This window comes from Tachysurus vachellii, chromosome 25 (assembly GCF_030014155.1).
Source record: "Tachysurus vachellii isolate PV-2020 chromosome 25, HZAU_Pvac_v1, whole genome shotgun sequence".
Lineage (NCBI taxonomy): Eukaryota > Metazoa > Chordata > Actinopteri > Siluriformes > Bagridae > Tachysurus > Tachysurus vachellii.
In genome coordinates, this window is record NC_083484.1 from 8,826,782 (window position 1) to 8,845,848 (window position 19,067).

The 19,067-nt window shown below is 38.6% G+C and overlaps 1 protein-coding gene across 3 annotated transcripts in view; it reads right to left on the reverse strand.

Moving 5' to 3' along the window:
- LOC132840159 (dnaJ homolog subfamily C member 13-like) overlaps positions 1–19,067 on the reverse strand; it is a 100,191-nt gene that overhangs the window by 1,364 nt on the left and 79,760 nt on the right. For all 3 annotated transcript variants that reach the window (XM_060861599.1, XM_060861598.1, XM_060861597.1), the window contains 21 exons: positions 17,611–17,726; positions 17,322–17,400; positions 16,999–17,134; positions 15,920–16,104; positions 15,731–15,805; positions 15,421–15,540; positions 14,642–15,037; positions 14,158–14,271; positions 13,585–13,701; positions 13,004–13,181; positions 12,745–12,836; positions 12,523–12,622; positions 12,293–12,367; positions 11,689–11,801; positions 9,104–9,273; positions 8,687–8,729; positions 8,432–8,605; positions 8,138–8,317; positions 4,063–4,203; positions 3,832–3,975; positions 3,182–3,281 (listed from right to left, as the gene is read on the reverse strand). In XM_060861599.1, coding sequence (XP_060717582.1) covers positions 3,182–3,281; positions 3,832–3,975; positions 4,063–4,203; positions 8,138–8,317; positions 8,432–8,605; positions 8,687–8,729; positions 9,104–9,273; positions 11,689–11,801; positions 12,293–12,367; positions 12,523–12,622; positions 12,745–12,836; positions 13,004–13,181; positions 13,585–13,701; positions 14,158–14,271; positions 14,642–15,037; positions 15,421–15,540; positions 15,731–15,805; positions 15,920–16,104; positions 16,999–17,134; positions 17,322–17,400; positions 17,611–17,726 — 2,848 coding nt within the window. The remainder of the gene's footprint in view (positions 1–3,181; positions 3,282–3,831; positions 3,976–4,062; positions 4,204–8,137; positions 8,318–8,431; positions 8,606–8,686; positions 8,730–9,103; positions 9,274–11,688; positions 11,802–12,292; positions 12,368–12,522; positions 12,623–12,744; positions 12,837–13,003; positions 13,182–13,584; positions 13,702–14,157; positions 14,272–14,641; positions 15,038–15,420; positions 15,541–15,730; positions 15,806–15,919; positions 16,105–16,998; positions 17,135–17,321; positions 17,401–17,610; positions 17,727–19,067) is intronic.

Sequence of the window (19,067 nt, forward strand, 5' to 3'; positions counted from 1 at the left end):
GACCCTGTGTGAAAAAGTGTTTTCACAGTGTAAACTGCCACAACTGTTCGCAATAAAGAACTCACTTAAATTTACATTTACAGCAATTGGCAGACGCCCTTATCCAGAGCGACGTACATAAGTGCTTAAATCTCTAACATTGGATACATTAATGCTGGGTCACTAAGTTACATACTTAAGATACCATGAGTTTAAAACATTTGTTCAAAGTTACAATGAAAAAGTGTTAAAGGTTTTTTTTTTTAAATGCAAAAGACCTGACTGACAAAGTGAAGTAGACCAAAAGCTACACATCATGCCAGAAATTCCTGATAAAATGAGAAGGAAAGTAATTGAGATCTATCAGTCTGGAAAAGGTTATAAAGCCATTTCTAAAGCTTTGGGACTTCAGCAAACCACATTGAGAGCCATTGTCCACAAACATCGAAAACCATGGAACAGTGGTGAACCTTCTCAGGAGTGGAATGCATCTTGAATACGATATATGCCTTTGCCATGTCACTGTGTTAAACATACATTTACATCTGCTACTACAGAGAAATTTACCAGCAGAACTGGTCCTATAGAACTAGATAGATTCTGTGACTAAGTAATCCTAAACAAATAGTAATATAAATAGTAAATCATAAATCGAGTCAGTGTTTCGATACACCCTAGATATTGTAGCTCCACTTAAAATGAAAATAATTAAAGAGAAAACGTACCTTACCTACATGTTTCTTTAAAGAGATAACACCAGTACAGAAACCATTATTAGATAATAAATGTTTCCGTTAGGCAATGTGCCTAAATCTTTTAAACAAGCAGTTATCAAACTCTGATTGATTAAAAAACCCGACCTCAAGCCGAGGCCAGCTGTCCAACTATAAGCCAACATCAAACTTGCTTTTTATCTCCAAGATCATAGAAAAGGCTGTAGTACAGCATTTATATTCACACCTACATAGGAATAACATTCCTGAAATGCATCAGTCAGGATTTTGGCCTCATCATAGCACAGAGACATAGGACAGAAAGTGGTAAAAGGCTACTGGCCTCTGACCAGGGTTGTGTCTCCTTGCTGGTGCTACTTGATCTTATTGACTGACACCATTGGCCATGCCAAACCACAAAATGCATATCCTTCGCTGTCAGATCTCGACTCTTCATATTTGTGTGAAGGTCTCTTCAAGCCCAAGTGAATGAGTTTTCTACACTGCTAGAGACTCTGCCTGCATTGAAAGGTCTTGTATTCTATAAATGACTGATATGCTGATTATTGTTATTGTTTTAACCACTGGTTATAACTGTAGATCTCTATATTTGCACTCTTACAAACAGCACTTAAATGAGTTCTCTAAATTGTATTACACGTTTTATTTATTTGGTTGCAGCCAAGTGTAATGCATTAAAAGATCTTTTAACAGTTTTGCACACAGCAAAACTAAAACTTAAACGACCTCAAACAAGTTCTGTTTTTTTGTAGTTTGCTGATTTTTGTACATCCCAGCTGCAATTCATTTTTTTTTTTTTTTTTTAAAAGATTCACATAAATATGATTCATATCTAAATGTTAATATTTAAAAAAAAAATCTTGGATTTGAAACTGGGAATTAATGATAATCAAAATCGATAAGCAGAATCAAATTTGATCAAAATCTGAACAATACCCAACCATACATTTGGGTTGTTTTTTGTGAATTTTTTCCATAATATAACCATATCCCAAAACAAATTAGAATTGGTTAATGACAAATAGTGAGTAAAACCCTTACCTTAAAAACCCTAACTTTAGATGAAGTAGTGAGAAATAACTTCAACAATTAGAAACAATTCCATGATTGCCTACATTAGGGCTGGACTGTATTTCTGTATTAACTACAGCTATGGGTAGATGCCTGCACAGACAATTGAAGCAGAAACTGAAAAGTTGAATGAAGCATAAAAGGGAAAGAGATGCTGTGAGCATGGAAGAGAATGTCTACCTGTGTAAAAGTTAAAGAGAAGAGAATAGGGAGAGCCCCCTAAAGGCCACTCCGCAATGGACTACTGGCAGCCAGGAGAGAAGGAGTGGACACACCTGAAGGGGAATAAGAAAGAAAGAAAAGAGAGGAGCAGGTATCAAGAAGAAACAAGCAAAGACAAATGGTTTGCGCTAACTGCAGCTGTCTTTTATATATTTCAAATAAAAAAATATGCAAATTGTAGCAGGAATTGGAAACTAAAATCAAAGATGCAGTTTAGACTTACCGACAGTTTTCATATCTCATAATGGTATAACACATTCATACATCTAAATAAAAAAATGTTTTACCACGCATTCAGAGACTAGATAATCATTTATAGTAATGAATTCAATGGCACTTTGGCCATTAAGGTTCAAGTTGATCCACATGTCAGGGGTATGTATGGTAATGGCTAACTACCTAGTTAAGTAGGGGAAGGGGACCCTGGCCACAGTTGGGGGTATGTGTCAGTGAGGGTAATTTGGAGTATCCGAGTGTCAAGAGGGTGGTCCCTAAGCTTACCTAGGATGTCTGCCCATTTACTGACATGCAGCATCTGAAAGATTTCTCCCATCAGCAACTTGCTGGCAGAGGAAGAGAATGCAGATCAGCACATACTGGTAAGAGTATCCAAGGAAGCACAGATCAGGCCTTGGTGGATCCAGGTTGTAATAATCAGTGAGAATGTTACTTGGACATGTACCACCTATCTAAACATTGCTGCAGACCAAGTACTCCCCTTCATTGAAGCAGTATTCTCAGTATTCAGTGTGCCCTGCCACACTGTAAAAATTGTTCAGTAATGGATTGAGGTACATGAGAAAGTATTGGTTAGGCCATTTGATTGAACATCTGTGGGATGCTGAAAGGCTTCTTCTTCTTCTCCCTCTTCATTTGCTGAAGAGCTAGTCTGATCCACTGGGTCCTACCTTGCAACTTATAGGCCTTAAATGATATGCTGCTATATAGCTGCTATATTTCTGCTCCCAAAATCTTCTTTGAACAGTGGATAGTGAGATCTTCACCACACTGTAGATATTGACCATTTTACTCTTGTTTATGGATTTTTTCAAAGCTCTAAGAATGTTTGTTATCAACTGCTTTTGTTTATTGCAGTGGGTAAAATATATAGAACATGAAGACCTTGTATTTTATGTCATGTGATTTCATCCAGTAAGTTTGTGTGGACTTTATACCTGTCAGAAAGCCTGCAGTCTGTGATTCCGAGATGAAGAGATCATGCTTCTGATCTTTGAAGGCACTCCACACAGTAGATCGAGACAGGATTTCATTGACCTGCAACAATACAATCTCAGATTTTTTTCTCACCAAATTTTGCATTTTGCTTTCATTGTCTACAACTAATTATTATAAAGTGAAGTTGATAGCATGACTTTAATTGCTAAAATACTAATGAAAGAATATTCATGAAAATTAATGTAATGGTTTTACAGTCTAAAACCTAATTCTAGCCAATTAAAAAACTAATTTATTTAAGAGTTGAATTTAAAATAATAATAATCCCCAACAAATGTAAATCAATTCAATCAAATCAAAAGCCTACTGTAGCAAGTTACCTTATAATCAGAAACATTTCAGTATGAACTATAACGATTTGTGTGTTTATGACTTTTGAATAAAGTGAACATGGTGAAGGAAACATCTATATGACAATGCTGTGTACATAATGCTGTGTACAATGCCTGTACATAGTCAATGGATTTGTAAGAGTGAGAAGCTTCATATTTACACCGCTCAAGATGCTTTAGGCTCTTCTGACAACACAATGTTACTTCAATTATTTATGTATTTATTACTTCTGTGTGTGTATGTGTGTGTTTTTCACCTGCTCTCCATAATGTAGACTGCGAGTCATTGATTTAAGTGCTTTGACTATTTGGGCTTTGGTTGCTGATGGGTTGTCCAGAGTCTCTAATCCTACTCCCTCTAAAAGCTTCAGTAAGTATGGTACCAGTTCTACTCTAAGAGCCTGCATACAATACACACAAATTCAATTTATATTAAAATTTTTAATTTTAAGTGCATGATTGAAAAAGACAGAAATTGAGTGTGTTACCTGTGCAACTAAGTCAGTTTGCTCTCGCTGGAACATGCGGTTGAGGGCTTCACATGCCAGTCCTGCCATATCAGCTCTGACCTTCATACCACACATCAATGGCCCAATGGTCTCCAAAGCTGCCATGGAGCGCACACATAACTGGAGAGTGATTTCACACAAGCACATCCAAATCAGGTGTGGAACATGTAGGAACTGCATGACTTTATATATTTGGTCCCCATTTTTAAGGGACCAAAAGTAAACTAACAACCATAACTGAATAAATTCTTTGAACTCAGTGACTGTCTAAATTCAGAAACCCAACATCAGGTGGTGTCTGTGGTTTCCAGTCTTTAGGTAATCACTGACTGCAAAGAATTTAAAACCAAGTATTAAAAACAATTTATTAATTAAGTGAGTTAGTTATGTACAAACTAATAAAGGAATGTCTTGATTTTAATGCTTGGTTGCAAATTCTTTGCAGCCAATTATTTCCCTGTAGTTTAGAACCCATAGACATCACTAGATTTCTGACCGGTGATTCCTGCCAAGACTGTTTTCAGTTCTTCCTTGGCAAGCAAAATGCATGCTTAATTGGATTCAGGTCAGGTGATTGACTTGGTCTTTGCATTTACATTTGTAATTTAGCAGATGCCCTCATTTTATTATTTATTCAGTGTGACTTACATTTATCTCATTTTATAAAAATGACCCTGGTGACCCTGGGATTTGAACTCAACTCAGATATGAGCAGCTCTCTATTCTCTTCACTTCCCACCATCCCTGTCCTCCTGGATTCCAAGTCAAACTGCAATGTTTAGTTATTTCACACACAGCAACCAGCTCTGCCAAACAGATTTGTTTCTCTCAAAAACATCTAATGTCAACTTTATCTCAAATAGCAAAACCTTCAATTTATTAACCTAGCAAAACAATACACCTTTAGGAAGGTAACATTAGTTGACATTAGGTTTTTAAAACCCCCCAAATCAAGTTCCTAGTGAAATGCTCTCTGACAACAAATGCAATGAGTTTGCAACCTTTTTCTCTGAGAAAATCAGTAATATCAGAATGGCAATCAATACGGCCTCATATTGTAATGTGGTCAGTCAGACCTCATTACAACAACCTCAGAAATTTGTCATGTTCTCAGAATTTGAAATAATTGATATAAAAACCTTGGAAGAAACAGTACAACATCTTAAAGCATCAACGTGCAGCCTTGACACCCTCCCCACATCCTTTCTCAAAAAGGTACTTAACTGTTTAGAAATGGACCTCTTAAAAATAGTAAATACCTCTCTGCTCACAGGCACTTTTCCAGAGTCCCTAAAAACGGCAGTTGTTAAGCCTCTCCTAAAAAAGAGTAACCTAGACAAAACCATACTTAGCAACTACAGACCAATCTCAAATCTTTCTTTTATAGGCAAGATCATTGAAAAGGTTGTTTTCAATCAGCTGAACAAATTCTTAAACTCAAATGGCTATCTGGACAATTTTCAATCTGGTTTCCGCCAGCATCACAGCACAGAGACAGTGCTCATAAAGATAATTAATTATATTCGCTTAAACTCTGATTCAGGTAAAATATCAGTGCTGGTGCTACTAGATCTTAGTGCTGCCTTTGACACGGTAGATCACACCATACTCCTACGTAGACTGGAAAACTGGGTAGCCCTTTCTGGGATGGTCCTCAAATGGTTTAAATCATACCTAAAAGGGAGAGGTTACTATGTGAACATAGGTAACCATAAATCTGAGTGGACATCCATGACATGTGTTTGAGTCCCACAGGGCTCAATTCTTGCACCGCTTCTCTTTAATTTGTATATGCTCCCAATTGGTCAAATAATGAAAAAGAACCAAATTGCTTACCACAGCTATGCAGATGACACCCAGATATACTTAGCCCTGTCCCCTAATGACTACAGCCCCATTGACTCTCTATGTAAGTGCATTGATGAAATTAACAGTTGGATGCGTCAAAACTTCCTCCAGTTAAACAAAGACAAAACCGAAGTCATTGTATTCGGAAATAAAGATGAAACTCTCAAGGTTAACACACACCTTGACTCTAGGGGTCTAAAGACACAAAATAAAGTCAGAAATCTTGGTGTAATTTTAGAGTCTGACCTTAATTTCAGTGGCCATGTGAAAGCGATAAGCAAATCAGCTTACTACCATCTCAGAAATATAGCCAGAATTAGATGTTTTGTCTCAAGACAGGACTTAGAGAAACTTGTTCATGCTTTCATCACAGCAGGGTGGATTCTTGCAATGGACTCCTTACTGGGATCCCCAAAAAGACCATTAGACAGCTGCAGCTCATACAGAACGCTGCTGCCAGAATTCTGACCAGAACCAAAAAATCTGAGCACATCACTCCAGTACTCAGGTCCTTACACTGGCTTCCAGTTACATTTAGAATAGATTTTAAAGTATTGTTACTCGTTTATAAATCACTTCATGGCTTAGGACTGAAATACATTACAGATATGCTAACTGAATATAAACCAAGCAGACTACTGAGATCATTAGGATCAGCTCAGTTAGAGATACCAAGGGTTCACTCAAAACAAGGTGCGTCAGCATTTAGTTATTACGCCACCTATAGCTGGAATCAGCTTCCAGAAGAGATCAGATGTGCTTCAACAGTAGACACTTTTAAATCAAGATTAAAAACACATCTGTTTAACTTTGCATTTACTAAATGAGCACTATGCTGCTTCACACTGACTGCACTTTTATCCTAATCACTTTTACTCCTGTTTTATTCTTTTTTAACATATTTTAAACTGTTTTTATTGAAATCACATTTATTTTCTTTAATTGTTCTTTGTTTTTATTATGATTTTATCGTATGTCTTATTTTTACATATATATATATATATTCTTGCCTAAAATTCAATTGAATAGCCTGTGCCTATCTCAGGCGTCATCGGGCATCAAGGCAGGATACACCCTGGACGGGCACACACACACTCTCATTCACTCACGCACTCACACACTAGGGACAATTTTCCAGAGATGCCAATCAACCTACCATGCATGTCTTTGGACCGGGGGAGGAAACCGGAGTACCCGGAGAACATGCAAACTCCACACACACAAGGTGGAGGCGGGAATCGAACCCCGACCCTGGAGGTGTGAGGCGAACGTGCTAACCTAATGAAATGTGCTATACAAATAAACTTGCCTTGCCTTGCCTAAAATTCAATTGAATTACACTCACTTGAATACTAGTAGTACAACATCTAAAATAGTATATAGAATGCATATAAAAATACAATTTACTAGAAAATGTGATTTTAGACAAAATGCTAGTTTGTAAGTGATGAGAGAAATGTGTACATTTGTATTGCTGAAATACATTAGTGCTGTATGCTAAGAGAGTCTGCCAGTAACATTTCAGAATGTTAAGAAACAAATGAATAAGCCAAAACTTTCTCCTGTGACCACATTTGTAAATAAAGCAATCCCTAGTTTAGGCAAAAATAAAAATCAGAGTATGAAAGTTAATGGTGAAATCATTAAGAAGTTTCCATGTGATATGCTCTTTTATGTGGTGACTGGGTGGAACAGTAGTGATGGAAGTTCAGGGTGGGTGAGTAGGCACTAGTTCAAATTCAAATGTTATTTGCCACATACACAATCATACACAGTGCCACATGTAGATAAATGCTTTGTAGTTGGTCGGTTAGCAGTTGCTAAATTGTTGTGCTGTAATCATACGTGGTGTTGCTAGATGCGGTAGCACCTAGGGAGTTTCTATGCAGTTGCTATGCTATTCAAACTGGTTGCTAGATAGTTGCTGGGTAGTTGGTAAGTAGTTAATGTGCTACCCCAGAAGGCTGATAAGGTATTCTTAAGTGGTTGCAATGATATTCCAAGCAGTTACCATTATTAAAAATGGTATATATGAAAATTGCTAGCTCATAATTAGGATATTCCAGCTAACTGTTTCTAAATCATTGCTGTAGTATTCTATGTGTGTAGCTAGGTGGCTGCTATAGAAATGACAAATCATTTAACCAAAAAAACAACCTATTTTTAAGAAATAGAAAGCATTGTTGTATCCTGACTGTAAGTGTACCTCATTCTCTGAGAGGACATGAATAAGACGGATGGAGCTTTTAGGAACAGTGTTGTTCTTGTGGTTGAGGGCTGCTAAGATTCGAGGCAGGTGACCAAGAGGAGGAACCTGATCAGCCAACTGAGTCTGAGTACTGAACAAACACACAGCTGCTGTGGTGATTGTCTCTAACGCCTCATCCTGAGATACAAGATGGAAAGAGTGGTAAAGAAGATCAAGACAAATCATATGAAAGCATCTCATTTTGCTGATAAATGACATATAATGGGTACATTTATGTGTGTACAGGCTCACATTAGGGTGGTTCTTCTCCAGCAGCTCAGTGAGGGCATCAAGTAGGGAGACAAGAAAATCTCGAGGCTTGCGCAGCACCCAGCCTGGCTGAGCAATGAAGATGCGCAGAAACACTCCACCCACTTCCAACTCACCCTGCCCTGCTGCATATGATATCATGAAGTCCTCAGGAAGCTACACAAATAAACACAAACACATAATTAATTTATATTTACTTTCTTGTTTTGTTAAAATGAACAATAATGCTAATTTCACCTTCCAATTCACATCAGGGTTATCCTTCTGCTGCTTGAAGTGTCTGGGGAAAAAAAAGAAAGAAAACAGTTGCTAAAAAGAAAGAAAATAATTGCTAACTATTATAAGAAATTTGGGTCAAATTTTCTAAAAACTACAAAGGTTAAAACTGCTAATTTCGTGGTGATAAAATAATAAACAATAGGCATCATTAACCAAGTTGAATGTTAACAATTCTTTTTGTAAACCATTGGTAGTATTTGTATCTAGTGTTTCCCTTATTACTGTTTCAATTTTGTAAATTTGCAAATGTGAACGTCAGTTGATCAACTCTGAAATTTTGTGATTGACAAAAACTGTAATTTAAAAAGATTAAAGTAAAAAGGTAATCATTTTATGCATGAAATGTTTAAGAACATGAGTGGAGGAACAACTCACTCAAGCATCATTTCCCTGACAGTGGTGGAGACGGTCTCTCGTGATGAGTCATTCCAAATCAGTTCTGGGTTTTCATGAGTGCCCTCAAAGATGTGTACAGCAGCTTCAGCATTGTCCCGCATGGCATCCATGAAGACACCCGGCAGAAAACGCATCAGTATCAGACGCACCTGTGACAAAAAAAAAAGTCAAAAGGGGCCTTTAGATTCAATAAACAGACATTTGCTGTAATGGTACCGAAGCTGTATTTACCCAGCTGTAATTCGTTTTGCCACAGAGTAAACTTTAGCAATAGCACTGCATTATACATGCACTTGACGGCCTTTTGTGCAGCGGAATTTTTTTTTTTTTTGGACGACCTAGTTAAGGTGGTAGGGTTTCCCAGCTTAGGCGCCCGAACTGCAAAGTGCTGCGGGAAACCCTGATTTAATATTAATATTTAAGCTTCACATTTAAACTCTCTACAGGGGGATCACACTCCTCAGCCTCCCCGGAAAAGTCTATGCCAGGGTACTGGAGAGGAGAATTCGGCCGATAGTCGAACCTCGGATTCAGGAGGAACAATGTGGGTTTCGTCCCGGTCGTGGAACACTGGACCATCTCTATACCCTCACCAGGTTGCTGGAGGGTTCATGGGAGTTTGCCCAACCAGTCCACATGTGCTTTGTGGATCTGGAGAAGGCATTCGACTGTGTCCCTCGTGGTGATCTGTGGGGGGTGCTCTGGGAGTATGGGGTCCGGGGCCCTCTGCTAAGGGCTGTTCGGTCCCTATATGACCGGAGCAGGAGTTTGGTTCGCATTGCCGGCAGTAAGTCAGACTTGTTCCCGGTGCATGTTGGACTCCGGCAGGGCTGCCCTTTGTCACCGGTCCTGTTCATTATTTATATGGACAGGATTTCTAGGCGCAGTCAGGGGCCGGAGGGAGTCCGGTTTGGGGACCACGGGATTTCGTCTCTGCTTTTTGCAGATGATGTTGTCCTGTTGGCTTCTTCAAATCAGGACCTTCAGCGTGCACTGGGACGGTTTGCAGCCGAGTGTGAAGCGGCAGGGATGAGAATCAGCACCTCCAAGTCCGAGGCCATGGTTCTCAGCCGGAAAAGGGTGGCTTGTCCCCTTCAGGTTGGTGGAAAGCTCCTGCCTCAAGTGGAGGAGTTTAAGTATCTTGGGGTCTTGTTCACGAGTGAGGGAAGGATGGAGCGGGAGATCGACAGGCGGATCGGTGTATCTTCTGCAGTGATGCGGTCGATATACCGGTCTGTTGTGGTGAAGAAAGAGCTGAGCCGCAAGGCGAAGCTCTCTATTTACCAGTCGATCTACGTTCCTACCCTTACCTATGGTCATGAGCTTTGGGTCATGACCGAAAGGACAAGATCCCGGATACAGGCGGCCGAAATGAGTTTCCTCCGCAGGGTGGCTGGGCGCTCCCTTAGAGATAGGGTGAGGAGCTCGGTCACTCGGGAGGAGCTCAGAGTAGAGCCGCTGCTCCTCCACATCGAGAGGAGTCAGCTGAGGTGGCTCGGGCATCTGTTCCGGATGCTCGGGCATCTGTTCCGGATTCCTGGACGCCTCCCTGGGGAGGTGTTCCGGGCATGTCCAACCGGGAGGAGGCCCCGGGGAAGACCTAGGACACGCTGGAGGGACTATGTCTCTCGGCTGGCCTGGGAACGCCTCGGTATTCCCCCGGAGGAGCTGGAGGAAGTGTCTGGGGAGAGGGAAGTCTGGGTGTCCCTGCTCAGACTGCTGCCCCCGCGACCCGGCCCCGGATAAGCGGTAGAAGATGGATGGATTTAAACTCTCAAACCTACTTTGTAATATTTCAGCAATATAGTGTTTAGAATTTATTGCATAAATTATAAAGATAAGTAATACCAAATACTACACCCACACACAAATGCTAAAGACAATTAAAACTAAACAAACTCTACAAATTTCATATTACCACACATTTATTGTGTCAATTATGTCAATTATGTGATCTACTTTTTCAATAAGAATTCATTTTAAAAATAATATGATTATTTCTAGATATTTTTTAGATTTCTAAACAGCTTATCTACAACAACTTATGTACAACTATCTCGCTGGAAACTAGCTAGATAGTTGTAGATAACTGTCCTTAGTTGTAGATAACCTTATTAAGACAAAGTGTTTCTTTCTCTTTTTTTTTCTGATGTCTTTTAGACATTTACATTTGTTTTAACCTGTTCATGTTAAGGGAAAAAAATGCAGTGACTTTGATGGTAAGCCTTTTTACAGTCACAATTGCAATTAGCTCCTAACTGGAAACTTCCAGACTATTTAGAGACACTTGATGTATGTAAACTACTAAACCACTGTAACTCTGATGTTATCACTCTGATATATAGAATTAGAGCTGAAATACAGACTCTATATGACTGTTTTAAAATTACTTAATGTACACAAGTATTGTGCTAAGCTTTACTTCTTTTAGTCGACAAAACGAAAGGACAATGCAGTAACAAAAATTTTTATTTATTACATTTTGCATTTTAATGCATTTAATTGCAAATTAATGCATAGACAGCTGTATGTAAATGCTATTCAACAGCCTTTTGAACTCTTACCTTGGGGCCCACAAGTTTGTCTGAAGTCATCTTGGAGAAGAGCTCAGCTGTCTGAGTGCGTACCTGAGGGTGGGTGGAATTACAGAACAGATCCAACAGGTAGATCAGTGCACCTGTAAAATGAAAACAGCAAAGAGAGTGCAGGTTCAAGAGCTGAATGTAGTAAATTTTGTTTTTTCTGTCTGTTTATCTCTAATTTAGTGATGGCCAGTTACCACCTATCAAGCATCTACCCCAATCACATGGCAGCCATCAACCAGGGTAGACAAAGACCCTTAAATGCTTTCACAAGGTATGTGGAGCCAACCAAACTGCAGCTTATGCAATGTCAGGGGACAGAATGTGCTGTCACTTCCATGTGTATGAGCACACTCTCACTTGATAGGCTATTATCACTTTGATTGGTAGGGGAAAGAATGGCACTTCCCTGAGAGCACATCCAAATCTGCTCTTTTGGTTTACCTGCTGCATTATTGGGATTCCACTTAACGTTCTCTAGATGATAAGGAAATGCTTTCTGTTGCACTCCCCGGACCCATAAAGGATATTTATTTAGATATGTAGACAACAATATAGTACTTCAAGTAAATAGGAACAGCATTACCTTTGGTCATTGACTCTTTGACAATTTTGGTGTTAGAAGTGAGTGCATGCAGAGTCTCCAGGACAAGCTGCCTACCTATGCGTGCAGAAAAGAAACAAACAAAACTATTTAAAATTTAAAAACTATTTTATTTTATTTACTTTTTTTAATGATGAGATGCTATTTGGAAACTAGCTAGAATGCTGTTTAAAACAAAAAACAAACAGATTAATTCAAGGAGACTGGCTTACTGGAAGGTAAGGAGTGTAGCAGCAATAGCAGACTGGCCAACACCTGGGACTCAGCTATGTTGCTGACACATTCCTTATTTGAAGTCACTGTGTTCACAACCTGAGATGGAAACAAATTATATCTAATTAGACATCAACTCATAGTGTGGAAAAACTCTAGCAACCTCTGTCCATGTAACCAAACCATCATATACACAATTAATTAAACATAATTAAAAGTACCTCCAGGACTAGCTGCTGAACTTTCCCAGCTCCATGGACTCTGAGCAGGGAAAAGAGCAGTTTAAAATGGCCAATGCATTCTGTTTCTGAACCTGTAAAAGAGCAGTAAATATAAATTAATATATTTTAAGGTTAGACATTAATTTTAAGAAAAAACCTAATCACTGGTTGAATGTAACTTGGGACCAGTGCTTCTTATGCCATTAACACTAACTAGTTATAGATTCATTAGCCTCTATAATCTTTCCGTAAGAGTTACCTGGGTTGTTCTTGATAACGTTGCACAGTGCTTCCAAGGCCATCTCAGCCCGATGTAGTCTTTGAGCATGCTGCTGTGATTCCACTTTATTTGTCTGTGTCATAGCTAGCAGGGTGTGGAGGTACTGTGCCTGAGAACCCACATAATCCAGAAGACTTCCTGCAAACACCTTTGGATACTGTCACAGGTAGAGAGAGACAGACAGAGACGGAAGGCATTTATATATTTTTTTTGTTTGTTTTATTGTTGCTGTTTTTCAAGGCTCTTGTGATGACAGACTGCATATTTTGGCACACCCAGATTAGTGATTCTGAATCATTAATAAATGTAATTAAATAATTAAAAAATTATTTATTGGTCTCCAAACCAGGGGTGTCCAATTTGTGAGAGTAAAGGTTTTCATTGCAACCAAGCTGAAACCACATGCAAGTCTACTGAAAGCCCAGATCAAACAGGTGGAAATGGGTGTGCCTCCTTCTTTATTGAAATGAAAATCTGTGCCCATACCAGACATCTGCAGGGAGCTCTAAGCACAAAACAACATGGTATGGTTGAATAATGTATTAATAAATGTTTCTCACCTCCAGAGGAAAGGTAGGCTGCTCATTATAAACACGAACAAAGATCTCTCCCACAATGAGCTCTTTACTGTGCTCACTGAAGACAAACTCTGCTCCAAAGTTTTTGTCACATTCACCCTTTAAACACAAACATATGGAGAACAGCTCAGCAGTCTGATTGCACACCTGAGAGTTGGTAGAATTGATGATTGCACTTGACACTTCACATAAGCAATGCAAGGTCAACAGCGCTGAATTCAAGGAAGCCTAAAAGGCACTTAATAATAAAAAAGTTGATGATAAGCACAACAATATAGAGATTTTCAAGCTCTACACACACTAAGATATAAACAGTTCAGCATCATCTTTCCTAATAATGCTCCAACACTTCTGACTCAACTCATCCACTAATCATTAGGCCATTTATGAATTAAACCATGTGTGCTATTGAGAGCAGAGTGGGTGATTACTAAGCAAGACATTCAATATGCCCCACCATATTATTATAATTATGTTAATATGTTCAGAATTATGTTATGTTTTTCAGATTGTATTATTATAAACCATACTGGGAACATGAGTCTTTTTTCTTACCCTTTTTATGTTTCCTTCTTGCTGTGACTCAAGAAACTCAAGGAGCTCAGCTCTGGTTCCATTGTTCCATATTAGATATGGGGTCTCAGAGTTGCAATTGACCAACTTTAGCACCTACAATCAGCAATGACCCACAGCACATGTTCAATCTGTTGGTACTTTAATATATTTGAATATAGATTTTATTATAATATACAATATGGTCCGAAATGTCCAAAAATGTATTTATTTAATAATCCATGAAATACTAGTGCATATGGAAAAATATGTTTCAAACAAACACCACCTGCAACTTCAAGATTAAATATTTTTCTTCCTAAGCTTCATTTGATCATGGAACATTTGACTTAGTTACTGGCCAAGTTAGCCAAAAATCCCCTAATGCAACAGTGAAATATTGCATACACTCATGCAGATACAATACGGAAAACAAAAATACAACCATCAGTCTCTCATTTTTGGCATTAATTTCTCTTGTTCTCACCTCAGCACTTGAGCTGGTGCCCAGTTTATGGGCAGTGTATGATGTAAGCATAGCTGCCAGACTCTTCCTGACTGCAGGATTCTCTGGAGGTGCTTTTGGCCCATGCCCATTCTGATTGGTCCCGGTCCCATTCCCATCAACCTCTACTCCAGTACTGTAGCCTCCAAGGCAGGCTAGAGCCATTAGACTGAGTTTGGCCAGGTTGTTGGCCACATGCTGCTGGTTGGATTCCTGGCTAGCCTGGATCCCACTCTCTTCCAGCGTGAAGTCATAACTAAAGAGGTTGAGCAGCAGTGGCCAGAGTGCACCAGCCTGATACACACGTGTCTGGAGAAAGAAGTCCACAGAGAACGAGCTGACACACTCCACAGCTAGCAAGGCTAGACGAGGAAGAGCCTGGATATATAAAAACACACATTTTTCAGATGACTATTTTTATAAAACAATTCAAGTAAAAATGTTAGAAGACAGTAAAGACAACCTAAATAATTGTGTTTATTCTAGTAAACCATGTGGGTGTAATTTATGTGACAAACAAAATGACACTACTGAAAAAATAGCTTGTTTAAATTTGACCTTGCTGTGTTGAGTAACAATCCTGTTTGGATCAATACTAAAACGTAAATTATGAGAACCTTGGATGAAAACTAACAGTAACTTAACATAGCTCAGTGAAGAAGGTATAAAATTATAAAGATATAAAATATAAAAAAGCAATTTTGGTAGGAGATGGCATTAAAAAGGCAGATACACACCAAAAAATAGATGTGTTTACTCACCTTGCTATAGTAAAGTATGTGACAAACATCTCTAATGATGTTTGGAAGCTCAATGATTTTCTCTCTGCACTCCTCAAACTGTGCAGCAACACTGTAGCACCTACAGATGTGACCGCACACCTGTAAACCAACATATAACTCCATAAATCTCTGCCAAGTCTTTTTATATACAGCATGAGGAATAATACTGTGATGCCTAGTGAGTACATTTCTTAATTTTTGTGCACATAGAAGGTATCTTATGACAAACTGTATGACAACATTATTTCTTCAGTTTTACTTTCTAATTTCTAGGACCAGTGCCTCATACCTGTACTGCCATGTCCTCCAATTTGCTGGAAGCAGTAAGCACAGCCACACACCGAGACAGTGCCTCATGCAGGACCTAAAACGAAAGGCACAACTACTATATTAACCTTGGCAGACACCACAACAATCTTTATTTATTTATTTGAAAATTTGAAATTATTTTTAAGAAAAGGGTTTTTTTGTCCCAGACCTCAATGCCATTTTCTCGCCGCAGTTCCTCGGCATTGAGCGCTGAGCAGTTGACTGTGTGAAAGGTGAGCTCAGACGCTGCTGGCAAGAGTGGAGATGATTTGGAGAAAAGCTGCTTATCGCTGGTTTCCATGGTAATGGTTTTAATAAGCATGGGGTAACCTGCATACTTATATGGCTCCAGTTCTGAAAAGAGACAGATGTCTCATTTAATATCATTCTAACTAAAGATCCTGTGACAAATTATTTTTTTGTCCATTTCTATCAACCATGCAGACCATGGTCAAAATATTTAGCTTACATGCATGTAGGCTAAGTATGTGGCGATACTTTTGAGTCATCTGCAGCCAGGTACATAAATATTTGAACAATGACAAAAGTATTGTTAGTTTAGCTGTCTACCACAGTATATTGGATTTGAAAATTAATAATAAACATGAGCTCAAATTTCAGACTTTTTGCACTGTAATTCAAGGGTATTTACATTCAAATTTAGTAAACACTGGAGGTATTACTGTCTTTTTATTTTATGCCCTTCACATCTGTTTTTGCTAGCTCTCTGATGGGTGTGTTTTAAATATGAAAGACTGCACTTTGAGTTCATAATCATTATTTTATTTCTAATCTAATATACTGTAGTATACAGCAAAAATAACAATAACATTGTTAATATTATGTACCTGACTGGATATGGGTAATAGTATATAACTGTATACATGAATTTAAAATAAATACTATGAAAACCGTCACCTGTGACATACTGTACCAGTACACACAGATAAAAGATAATATAAAATAAATTAAAAGATAAAGACTTTTAAAGGTAAAACATTAAATGCAATTCTGCAACTGACAACATCATCAGCATCACACTCATGTGGCCTAAATCAATGAGCATAACCAGGAAATATAAAGAAAAGTAACTACAGCAAGTCAGTCACCTATTTATTGTCACACTGTATTTTGCAGACTATAATATTTCTGATGTTATGTATTTTGAAGACAACAATATGAGTTAAAGAAAGGATCTATAAATATGAATCCCTGTAAAGCTTTTGCCTCTATGTCTTGTAGATGCACCTTGTTTGTGTCTGTTGAAGAGGATGCTCTGGGCCTTGAGGATAAGGATGATGTTTTCAGGATCAGGTCTGTCTACCATTTTTGCAGATTTAGTGCACAGAAACTCATATGCCTTGTTCACCTTTTCAAATGTGTCCTGTATACACACAGATATGCATGCACAGTTACTACACAAAGGTGTGTTTACTACTACTATAACCATCTTTACTACTAAAATAATTCATATCTAAAATAATCTCTAGTAGGAGAATTTATTAATGTAAACATTAAAATAATTTATTAACAAATATTTCTGGATCATGCACATGTAGGTGTGCACCTACCCTGCCCTCTGGATTTTTGTCTGGATGATATTTTTGAGCCAATCGGAAATATGCTTTCCGAATTTTGCTCTCCTCATGCCTGTTAAAACACAAAGGCAAGCCAACACCCATTAATCAACAGTTAATCAACTGGCTTTACCTTTAATTTTAATATTATTATACCTTTATAAAAAAAGCATGCATTTATAGTAATGCAATAAAATGGAAGACTATGTATAGACCAACTGTTAATGAAAAGAATGGAAAAGTAAAGGAGAAAAATGAAGTGGAATAAAGAGAAAATACATACTGGCCCTGCCCTATAGGAAGGTTCAGAACTTCATAGGCATCATCCACCGACATAGAAAGAGGTTTTTTATCCACCTCCCTTTTCCATGCATCCAAAGTGTCTTTTAATAACTTCACCTGTGTGCATACACACACATTTAATACACATTGATTGGGTGGTGTATACAGAGTACTGTGCAAAGGTATTAGGCAGGTGTGAAGAAAGGCTGTAAAGTAAGAATGCTTTCAAAAATATATTTTATTAATTTACAAAATGCAAAATGAAAATGAAAAGAAGAAAATTCAAATCAATAATTGGTGTGTTTATCCTTTGGCTTTAAAACAGCATGTCTTTGAATTCAATCCCTTACAAAGTCAGGGATTTTGTAGGATCTCAGGTGAATAATTAACCATTTATACCAAGAAGGTGCTAATGATCATCAATTTCACATGTAGGTTGAAACACAGTCCCAGAACCAGCTGTGTAGGAAGCTTAACTGGGTGAGGAACAGCTAAACTCTGCTACTAAGGTGAGGTTGTGGAAGTTTTATGTCACAAGCCATGCACCATGGCTGTGCACAGCAACAAGGCACAAGGTAGTTACAGTGCATCAGCAAGGTCTATCCTAGGCAAAGATTTCAAAGCAGACTGTGGTTTCAAGTTGCGCTGGTCAAGCTATTTTGAAAACCACAAAGAAACGGGCATTGTCGAGAACAGTAGACGTAGTGTTCAACCGTGGAAACAACAGCAAATGAAGGACACATTAGGCTTACTTCCTGTCTACATAGAGATCTCCAGCAGTGCCATCAGCAAAGAACTGGTGGACACGTAGATACATCCAGGTACACACATCCACTGACTGGAGAAGTTTGGCCAGAAGTGGTCTTCATCAAAGCATTGCAGCCAAGGCAAAGCAACTCAACTATGCATGAAAACAGAGGAACTGGGGTGCAGAGAAAATGCTCCTCCTGTTCCTCCTCACACAACAGAGCAGATACCGGTCCTGCTGCTGGGTTTCTGCTCTTCAATGGCCCTGTCCATCTCTCCTTGCGTAATGGATATAATCTCCTGGTATCTCTTGAAACTGCTGGGAGACAAACCAAAACTTCCTGCATGTATGGATGCGTCGTCCTGGAAGAGATGGACTAGCTCTGCAACCTGAGTGAAGGTACTTCCCAATGGTACAAGTAGTGACAAGGACCCTATAAAAGCAGCAATCTATAGACAAATCAATCAGGAAGGATAAGGAAAGAGTAATTGTCTGTGGCCACCAATTAACCAAACTATTTCAGTTTTGAGGTTGTCTTGCGGTTTTCTCTACAGTGTCCCTGTTGCCAATTACAAACATGTACAAACATCTGGTTATTCATTTGTACACAGCATTACCAAGACCCAGGAAGTGTGACAATAAAATGCAATGTGTCTGTGTCGTACCAGGTCATGTGACTGGATATATTGTTACAGCTAAATCTTAAATCA